This window comes from Lepidothrix coronata, unplaced genomic scaffold, assembly GCF_001604755.1.
Source record: "Lepidothrix coronata isolate B3197 unplaced genomic scaffold, Lepidothrix_coronata-1.0 Scaffold135, whole genome shotgun sequence".
NCBI lineage: Eukaryota > Metazoa > Chordata > Aves > Passeriformes > Pipridae > Lepidothrix > Lepidothrix coronata.
In genome coordinates this window covers 213,281-224,398 of record NW_016690315.1, presented here as the reverse complement: position 1 = coordinate 224,398, position 11,118 = coordinate 213,281, and the positions used below count along the sequence as shown (strand labels likewise).

At 39.2% G+C, this 11,118-nt stretch overlaps 1 protein-coding gene across 1 annotated transcript in view; it reads right to left on the bottom strand.

The window, feature by feature from the left end:
* The window catches only part of PTCHD1 (patched domain containing 1), a 35,033-nt gene that overhangs the window by 606 nt on the left and 23,309 nt on the right, over window positions 1-11,118 (bottom strand). The window contains exon 3 of the mRNA XM_017827157.1: window positions 1-2,371. This exon is cut by the window's left edge and continues 606 nt beyond it. Coding sequence (XP_017682646.1) covers window positions 717-2,371 — 1,655 coding nt within the window. The 3' untranslated portion in view covers window positions 1-716. The remainder of the gene's footprint in view (window positions 2,372-11,118) is intronic.

The window sequence follows — 11,118 nt, the reverse complement described above, 5'->3', positions numbered from 1 at the left end:
TTTTTTTGTTTTTATAAGAAAAAGAAACAGCTATAAAACCATGATTAAAAATGTTACAAGGGATGATTTCCATTTTAAAATAATGATATTTTTAGAAAAAAAAGAAGTGATTTATAACACAAAAGTGTTTGGAAAGCATTTGGTTGCTGTGTACTGCCTTCTTTCCCAGTACAGTTTGCTATCTTTTATATAGTCTTGCATAAATGTTTAGATTAGGGGAGAAAAGAAAAATTAAATGTGATGGCTAAGACTTATAAGAGCTGACTCACTGACTTGAGTTATTGCTGTGCAGAAAGTTTGTAAAGCCTTTACATCCAGCGAACATTTAGTGCTACTTCAGCCTTGACAGTTGACCTTTCAATATGATTTGGTTTAGCCACAATAATAGCAGCATCTGCAGTACAGGCGATGCAGATGACTGCTTAGGAACCCAATTGCTCTCATTAGATCTTACTTCATGCATCTAAAATTCAACTCCCCTTTGCATGTGTGTGAAAATTGAGCAAGGTACAATCCCCTGGCTCTTTTCTTTTTTTTTAATTTATTTTTGATTTCTCCCATAATTTTGAATATTCCTGGATTTAGCTTAGAGGAGGGAGGGAAAACTTCCAAACTCCTTCCTCTCCCCAGATATTTAGTCAGTACTGTTTTTTTTTTGTTTTGTTTTGTTTTGTTTTCAGTAAGACCTCGTGTAAAAAAGCAACCAACAAATCAAGTTAGACTGTTGTAATTTGGTCAACCACTCGGGTGCTATCCATATCCACCATTTCAACACACTCTATTTCCTCACGGTTTTCAGGATTCTTCTTTTCTTTCCTCTTCTTCTTGGAGGGTGGCAGGAAAGTCAGTATCACAGGTAAAATGGCAAAGCAGTGAAAGAAGGTGACTAATGCTATTAAAAACAAGCACCTGAACAGTGTACGGGTCAGATTTGAAGGCACAGCTGCAAGAGGAATCAGACCAACAATATAGCAGAGGTAGCTCTGCAAAATAGCTACCCCATGCACTTCCAGGGCATTTTTCACCCATTTAGTTCTTGTGAGCTCTTTGCCCAGGACAAAGGTTGATAACAGTGGAGCACAGTTGTCAATTGTATAATTAATTCCGTAAATTAAGCACAACACAGAAATACAATCTAGTTCCACTTTCCACAAGGTCATAAAACCTATAACTCCAAATTCAACCGAGGCAACAGTTAGAGTGAGCCAGACATTGATCAGAGAGTCTGCGACCAGGAATGCAGAGAAGAAGAGCAGAAATAAAGCACTAATGCAGGAGTTTTGTAAGGGGGCTCCCACTGAAGAGGCATAACGATCCATGTACACAAATGATGGATTGAAAACGATGAATTTCACCTTGGAGGTGAGAGAGAGCTTCCTCAGGGTCTCCAGGAGGTCATAAAGTTCTTCCCTCTTGGTTTCCATTGTCTTTGCCACCAAGAACATCCTGGAGGCCACAACATCAACTTCATTGTTGTATTTCTTGGAGAAGATGATATCCTCTGAAAAATGGGCAAACTGAGGGGTCTTCAGGAAGGAGTTCCTCAACATATCAGTGAAATTCTTCTTGGGCAATCCGGTAGATATGTTGAGTTTCCTAAGGTAATTTAAGTAGCTTTCGAACCAAGATATCCTCACAAAGCCCTTGGTATACTCCAGCACGTCCTCCTGGACACTGGTGTTCCAGTACTCGATTGACTCGTAGATGTAGAACCCAATCACTGGGCTGTAGTTACTGAAATACTTCTGCTGGGCAGTTGTATACTCAATGGTTCGTGTCGCAGTCGCTACGATGTTGCTCAGCTCTGACCCTTCACTGACCTGCAGGTAGCCCATTAAGGCAAAGGAAATATAAACAAGGTAAAAGAGAACTACAAAAGGCTTGACATAAGTGTTTGTTATCCAGTCACAATAATAGCGTTTCAGGAACCACACCAAAAGATGACTCTCATAAGTGTTCGTTTCCTCTGAATCATCTGTGTCCTCACTGAATTTGGCTGTCAGAAGAAACCTATACCATGCAGGCTTCTCTTGCAATACCTCTGGCTTTGGTACCTTTCTGCAGAAGATACTATGCTGGTAGTTGTTTTCTATGTAGCCAGTAAACACCAGGCTGGAACCATAAAAGGAGAGTACATAGAGGTAGTTGAAGAAAATTGCAATACAGGAATTGCAGCAGAAAATCCTGGCTGCTTCAATGTTAGTGAAGGGACTGGCACCTATTCCAAAAGTGACCAGGTACATGGCAGTGGTGAGAGAAAACGAGAGCATGGAGTCTGCAAATACGGCTGCAGTCCTCTCTTTAACATGTTGGTCTTCTCTAGTTTTTCTCCAGGAGGACAACATTTCAAAAGTCCCATATAACCCATGACCTACAATAGAGAACAAAGTGAGTGTTTAAAGTACTTGAATCAACACGTGGAAAAATGTAATGTGGAGATGCTGAAAACTCAAAGATGACACAGCCATTACCCATGCTTGAAGGAAACGTCCTGCAGAAGAGAGAAATGATTATGGAGGTGTGAGTCACAGGAGTGCATTCGCTACCTGACTAGCAAGACTTACTGCCAGAGCTTGAGAGTTCTACATCTCTGAGATTCATGGGTTAAAGAAAAACGATTCTTTTTTCTGGTTGGCTGTTTCATTTCATTATTTCGGAGTGCCTGTGATGGAAGATGCTTTCAAATTAGTTTTTCCTGGTGATGGTATCTGACCTGTGGTGAAAACAAACAACTACAACCTGAAGTGCCTATGCAGGAAGCAGAGCAGTAGTTGGTGCTTTGTAGAAAATCTGTAAAAAATGGAAATTCCATATAAGCTGAAAATTGTCAATTAAATTAGTCATTGATTTGTCCACGTCCTGTACAAATTTTCTGTCAGGAAAAAGAAATCCTAGAAGCAGGACAAAGAAAGCACAAATAAATTTCAGAGATGCAGAGTGGTAGAGCTGATACAGAGCTGCTTAAGCCAGTGGTCTTCTTTATATATCTAAGGGCTTGTAAAAACAAATACAGCCATATTTTCCTTGGCAATGTCTACATTTGATAATGTATTTAATTGACTCTTAAAATGGATATACCATTCACGAAAGGAGATTAAGACCTGCTGACCTAAAATCCTGTGTTTAACCCCTGAGTGCAGGTAAATCAGAAAAAGTACATGGTTTTATCTTAATCCTTGGTTAGTCGTCTTCCTCTTAGAGTTTCTATTTTGTGACTGATAGTCAAGATGCATTTGGAGGACATAGACATCTGCTCTTTCATAGTAGACCTGAGCTGGGAACTCAGCCATTGACCAGCTACCAGGTGAGAGGGGCTGAGGTAAAAGTAGGCTGATGATTTACAGAGATTAACAGAATATAGTCTTCGTAGCACACCTAAAATGTAAGACTGTAATATTTTCTCATAATAATTCGTATTAAGTTCATCTTTACTTAACAGACTCCTTCCATCTAATCCAACCCTCTTTGCTGCCTTTTAATTCCTCCTCCTCGTTCTTTTGCATATTTTGCTATCACCTGTCTACCTCCCTGGTCTGCTCTTAGATTATCTTCAGAAATTCCCAACAGCTGTGTTTTGCTCTTACCCATCTTCCCTCATAATCAGTGCTAAATTAGTTGCTGATAACACTGAAGTGTAATCACTGGACTTTTGAAACTGATGCTCCAGTCAAGCAGGTCAAGGTAATTCACAGATCTCTCTTAGAATTTCAAGCTGTCTGCAGAGTACCAAAAGTGCTGTATCAGCTCTGTTCTCTCCACCTGTAGACAATTATCACTTCTGCTACAAGGGCTATAAATAGCCGTCAAGAAACCTCAGACAAATCAGGTATTCTGGGAACTGGAAGACCATGGGATATATTAGGGGGTTGGAACTAGTTGATCTTGAATGTGCCTTCCAATCCAAGACATTCTAGGGTTCTATGATCATGTTTATTCTTAAATGCATCATATAGGCTAAATATTTAATTAACTTCACAAAATAACCCTTTCATGGTCAGCACCTTTTACTGGAGAGGCAGTTGTAGCTGATTCACTCCATCCTTCCTGAAATCCAGATTTTAACAGATGACAGAGCTGGCACTCTGTTAATGCTGAAAAGAATAGGCATTTTATAAAGAATTCACAATATAGAGCTCACGAGATAATAGGACAGCTGATGTATCTCCTTATCACCGGGTAACAAAGCCCGCACTCTCATGTATATCAGATATTTTACCTATTTTGTTATTTAGAGTCACGGCATGGACCTTGAATGTCCAATTTGTAGCAATATTACGGTCCTGGTTTTGGCATTCATCTTAATTTTCCCAAACAATGTTTTACAGCTGCTTTCAGAGGCCAGGTCGAGACTGTCAATTTGATAACTAGCACTGTGCCCCCTCTTAAAGCTAATGGGGAATACTGGAACTCCCCAGACATAAAATCAAGCAAAAAGCACAATCAGTGACTGGCACCCCGTTGCTAATTATGCTTCAAATAGTTATGTTCTAGGCTCAGTGGGGAAAGCTATTAAGCTTGCTTTCAGTGTGTTCTTTGTAAAGACAGACTGACCTTTATTTAAATGTAACTGATCACTTGCCAAAGCAGGGAGTGAGAGGTTTAATCCATTTATGGCTCCCATAAGTCCTGCAGACAGGCTTCTCTGAGAATTTCACATGGCATCATATGCATTAGCTTTGAGTGAGCAAAACAGAATAAAATGAGGTCATTGAATATTACAAATTACTTCCATCATGAGCTTTAGCTATAGCATGCTTTTGTAAAAAAACCCATTTCAACGTTAATAGGCTCTTGCCTAAAAATACTCAAATAGTCATATTAATTTGGAAAGCCTTTGATTCTGCAATGAGAGAAAGAAATTAGAGCTAGTTAAATATGATGCTAAACATGACTTTTTAACAGGTATAAGATTTTGGATAATGTCTGATAACATGATTTCCAATACCACACACTTTCTTTAAGTAGGAAACATAAAACCACACTTTGCTGATATATAGTTTTCAAGACTACCCTAAAATGGAATCTGATTTAGAGAACTGCTCAAGTAAATGCATGAAGAGGCGTCACCACATGTGCTCCACAAAGCCAAGAGAAAAATATTTGGATACTCTTCTATTTTAGGATAGGTTCCTTTTGTTGTTTGCTACACAATCTGTGTGCTAGGAATGGGTATTTTCCTTCAATTGTACAGTTTGTGATTTCTCTGTCCACTTGTATAATAGCTACAGAATTATCATTTGCCTAAATGAAAGTTGCACACTTTTTGCATCAGCGGCACTACTGACCTGACCAGTATCCTCTGAGAACAAAATTAGGCCGCAATTTATGCACAAACCAGGCATGTCAGTCAAACGATTAGCTGTATTTAGCTAGGATGGGATTTACTTAATTTACTCCTCTAAATATTGAGTGTAAACACAACTTGGAGTAGCAATCTCCAACACTGTCTAACTTATGCTCATGTAAGTCTAACCCACTGAGATTAGAGCAGATATCTCCATGGAAGCATTTTGTGAGAATTTTTTTCACTTTTCTGCTATTTCAAAGTTTCCATTTTTTGCATTCATAACCAATTTGCAGTAATTACCTCTATTTCTCTAACTGGTGCTATGTCTGCTCTACATAATATTAATGAGAAGAAGGCAATTTTTTCCTTGTAAATAAATTCTGCAATTGCTTTAACGGATTTTCTCTTTTTAATAGAGATTTAGCCACAAATCTGCAATCATTTAGAGCAATTTGTTCATTATTCACGGTCATTCAGTAAATAATAAATATGATCTCAAACAGCTAATGGGCTACTGGAGATCTTTTCCTGTTGACATTTACTTTTATGATTCACTGGTCATGCCCTACAGTCAGGCTGCACAACCATGAGCTAACAAGGAGTGCACAGAAAGACAGGGTATTTTTAAGAAAAAGGGGTTCTGAAGGGGCAAAGGAAAATGTTAAAGGGATAGGAGAAAGGTATTGGATAAAATAGGGATCAAACGTTTTTCCTTATTCTCTTTTTCTGCTACCTAGCATTTAGGAGATAGTCCTACCATGTCTTGGATGACTGGGAACAGATGTTCTGGTTTTTGTAGTCAAAGAAAATAAAGAAGATAGTTACTGTTAATTCCGAGGAGCTTATAGTTTTTACATGCTGAGGTGGGCTACCTTTAACTTTAGAACTTAATAATAATACCACCAACTAAACCAATCACTTGGGCCTAGGTTAAACACAGCACTTTTATGAGTAGCCTGAAAATGCTATAGAAAGTTTCATTTTCCTCCTTCAGAATCAAGCCTTGCAATTACACATGCTCTGCAAAATCAATGCAGAGCATGCATGAGGAAAAAAAAGCCCTTGCAGAAAGTTGTGAAAACTAAAGCAACATTTCCTCTTCTTTAAAATTATCAAATTATTTACCTAATTTTAAAATACTACTTAGGTGCAGGCACTGAAACTATTCTTTTTAGTACCATTTTAAAACCTCAAAAAAGAAATGCATCCTTTCCGGTTAAGTGGTTGCTCAAGGGGTCTTTACGAATGGGCATTGGCAGCCCAGGCTTAATGTTGGCTCTGCTCCTGACTGGCAAACTGCAAGACCAAAGCAGAGAGGGGTGAAGGGATTTAAGCAGCCCCAGAGCTTGTGAAAGGGCAGTAAAGTGACCTCCTGGTCACTGCAGTCAAAGACCAGTTCTCTATTCATTTGGCTTAACTGCTTCCCTGAAATAAGGGCTGTTGCCTGCTTTTTTGTTTAAAGATTATGGGATATGTTCGATTTTGCACTAACATCATGTTAAGTTTTGATCTTGTGAAGATTAGGTTTGCATATTCAAATAGACTTCTGTAAGAGAAATTAAGGTGAATGGCTGAGAACAATGTTTTGGTTCCTCTTTTTGCAGTTTTACCTACCTGTGAAACTAGAGAGTAATAGTACACTCTAGGTCTTGGTTTTTTTTTCCTTACTGTTTTGAAGGTTGTATGTCTCTGTATGTGCTTGATCCTTGAGTAAAATCTCTCTGAATAAAGCACCACTTACAGGTTGTGAAGTTCCAGCCTTCTGTGTGGAAGGTTGCATTTCAGGGGTAATCAATTTTATTAATCCCATTTTAACGCAGAGGTGCACAAAATGCTAATAAAGATTGATCTCCACCTCAGTGAGGCTGAAGGCTGCACCAGTACATATGCTGCCCATTAACTGCCAGAATTAAGGCCAATAAAGCATCAAACTGTCTTCCTAAGGGGGCAGACTTCTCTAGTGGCAGAGCTGAGTTAGGGGGTGTTTCTCCCTTCTCAGGCATTAGTTCCCCTCTCTTACTAAAGTTTGCTGCTCCAACGTGGCTACCAACTAAAGGAATGGTTGGGATTAGAAAGCAGCCTTTGTTTTGTGTGTGGTTTTTTTTGTTTGTTTGTTTTTTGTTGTTGTTGTTGTTTTTGCTTTGATTTTGTTGTTGTTGTGGGTTTTTTGTTTTGGTTTGGGTTTTTTTTGTGTGATTTCTTTTTTTTTTTTTGAGGGTTACTTTTTAAACTGAAATCTTTTCCTGATGCTGATGTCAAAAAAGACTGGCTGAAATGGGGACTGAGTCATGGTAGGATATATGGGAGCCTTGTAAACTGGGTAGGCAAAAATTTGAAGTGGAAGCATGCTCTAATGGAATTATGGAGGTTAGGTATGGATTTTGATTTAAGGTTTTTGCTTGTATTGTAATGGATGCATCCTTGTAAGCTATCAGTTCACCTGGACAAATGTTGTCCTACTGAGGTTGATTTAAGCCTGAAATCACCCCACTGAATAGGAGTACTTGTCTGCAAGAGGAATTTAGTGTGCTGTGAAAAAGGGTGTGAAGGTACAGAGGGCAAACTATGTTGCACCAGCTTTCTTCGTGGATATCTGTGAAGCACAGCTTGATTCACATTCAAAGTGCAGTGAAATATCATCTGCAGAGACAAACACTGGATGAATTAACATGAAATAGCTAGGATGCTGTAAATTCATATCCCAGCTTGCTGCCAATGCAGGCAAGGTCTCAAGAACTCCACTTGTTCAAAAATAGTACATGGGAGATCAGAATATATCATATCGCAGGAATGCCCTTTCCAAAATGGTACCTGCAATAACATATGATATAATGAAGGTGCAATGAATTTTCCTAGCTGACAGTATTAAAAATAACAATGTACACTGCTCAACTCTAGGACTGCTTTCCACAGTAATGTCAACAAAGAAGCTGAGATAATTTCCCCCTGCTGACTTATTTTTTCCATCTAGATCAGTGAGCTCATCAGCTCCCATCTTCTGACAAGCCAAGTGAAACTACTAATCCAGACTCCCTTTGTCACAGGAGTTGCAATCAACCAGTTGTTGACTGAATACCCAACCTGCCTCATGTGGCCTCTCCCAGCAGGCACAATTTCAACTTGGAACATATAGCAGGTTCAAAGTGCTACTGAATATGACAGGCAGAGCAAGAATATTTGCATCCAGCTGAAGCAAACATCTGGCTTCATACCCTGTTCTCACTAAAATAAAATAATGATCCTTCAGCATGCATACAGAATCAGCACCAAGCCTAATTTAGATAACACTTTTCACCGAGTGGGTAACAATTTACTGGCACGGGTTGAGCCGACCAGTTAAACCGTCATTACCATGCTGGTGCAACAAACTGGGTGTTACTCTAAGCAATGTCCACCTTTGTGGTCCATAAGTGGTGCTGCAACACTACAGTTTTGCTGTGTGAATGTCAGACCTCAAAGAGGGTGCCTATCATTAGACATCCCACAGTGTGCAGACCTGTCTGTCCCAGACAGTTCTGCCAAGCTGAGAAAATGCACTGTGAATCCTACTTGCTTTTTCTACACTTGCCTAAGTGTTTCTGGGAGCCTAGTGCACAGTGTAGTCTATAGGACACTAGAGAGTCCTACAGGACACTAACATACTCTAAGGTACTCATCTGATCAGTTGTGTTTCCAGGCAGCAGTGTTCATCTCAGGAGAATTGCAGCAAGGGGACTGCAGGCTGTAGACGGTTGAGTAGTCTTAAATGCATCATCATTTGCAAAGTGATTGAAGTCCCAGCCACCCAAGCACAGCCTGACTTCATTTCATCCTTCCAAGCGCAGGTTCAAAGGCCAAGTAAGCCTGAATGCTATGTGCAGGCATGGTACATGGATTAAGAAGAACACATGAAGAGCAATATGGGATGGGATGTAATGGTATAAGCATTGACTGTACATATTGCAATGTTTTATTTACCTCCTATCACACAGACCCTACATGTCTGTATTGTAACTGAATTACAGGTAGGACAACATACCTCAAAAATATGACAATACTATTGAGTAGGTTCAGTATTTGCAATTATTGTTTGAAAGACGAATAAATTTTACACATAGGTACTAAGGTGTACTACAGCTGCAAGTATTAACATCTGACTTGGGATCTTCCCAAAAGAGAAACATACTGAAATTAAGTATGTCAGTCTGTTATGCATCTAGACGTGATACCATTAGAACAATCTCTGGTTTTGCTTTACATTTGAGTATTAGCCATTCACCCTCAAGCATCAGGCTGATCTCTTCAACCTGTTTACAACAGCACTGGCCATTCCAGTCAGAAAGCCCCAGGCACGCCCATGTGTTCTTCAACTTACTACCAGCATCAAACACGCAGTGAATTGGCACAGTCACACCAGATAAAAATCTGCCTCAGTCTCTGGAGAGAGTTGTGTTTTGTGCTGTATTCACTTGGCAACAAAATAAGAGAAACCAAAATGTTTATTAATATGCACTCAGTATCTGCTGTGTTTCACAGCTGTGGGTGGCTGTGCCCACAGAAGCGCACCGCTGAAGAGAAAGTGTCCCCGTGCAACACAGTGTATTGGCTGGTGCACGCAGAGAAGAAATCTTCAACTGGTGCTCAGTGCTTCACGCTGCGAGACCACAATGATATTTTCAGTCATAGATCCTGTAGAAAGACTCTCTGGGCCATTAAGCCCATGCTCAAATTGCTTAATGCACAGTCAGGAAAATGGGGTGCGTCTGGAAATCCAGCACAAGGTTAATGCCTCGTTTAGGTCTTGTGTAGCACTCCCAAGCACAGCTCAAAAGGGGGCTAAGTTCCTCATAAGACGTGTATGGATCTGCTACACCAGAGTGATTTTGATCCCAGTCTTCTGGCAATGAATGTCTGCCATAATATCCTACATTTTCTACATTTCTAAACTTAACTTTTGAAAATGCAGCACAGGATCAACTCTCTGTTCTCCTGTGAAAGTCTGTTTCGGTCAGGCATAGCCCTTTCTGCGTTATACTACAAAGTACACATTTGCACAAAGAAGGCACCGACGAAAAGAAACCACCCTCACATTCTAGGTCTCACCCTAAATGGTCGGGACAGTCAGTGATGCATGAGGTACATGATGCACCCCACCTATAAGCTCCCCAACACTATTTTTTTATGTGGCAAACAAGCAACAATGAGCCAATGTTTAGAAAATGGTACAAGTCACAAGCTAATTTTAAAAGCATGATCTACATATTACTATTGAAATGAAAATCATTCTATATATAAATCCCTAGCTTTGAAGAAATACATACACACATATGTTCCTGTAATTTCTACCTATATAAGGGGAAAAGAAACAAAACCAATGAGAAGTTTTTTAATTAAGTAGAATTAAGCCTCATTACTCGTAGTCCTAGACTTCACCAAAATCCCTAATCAGCAATGGTGGTAACATAGTTCACCACTTTTTGTTTTTTGAGTATATGCATTTTTAAGCTATTCGTTATGAAAAAAATCTGACTACTTAATATTTTTTAAAGCATACCAAACTGTTTAAATTAACAGCTGCTTATAATAATGATTATATGTGTAATTCAGCAGTTATGTGGTTAATCCTGGACAGTCCCATTGATTTCAAAAGAATAAAAAGTACTGATTTAGGCTTTGGGAAAATGATGGATTTTTTTCTTGTATCACCCTTATTTACTATTGAACCAATGTAATATTTGCAATTTTCTTGTTACAGTGATAGCAAGAATGTCATACATACATTTCAAAACCAGAAATGTATTTGAGAGAAAACCTGAGTGGTTCTTATATTTTCAGAAAGACAGATAAGCAAA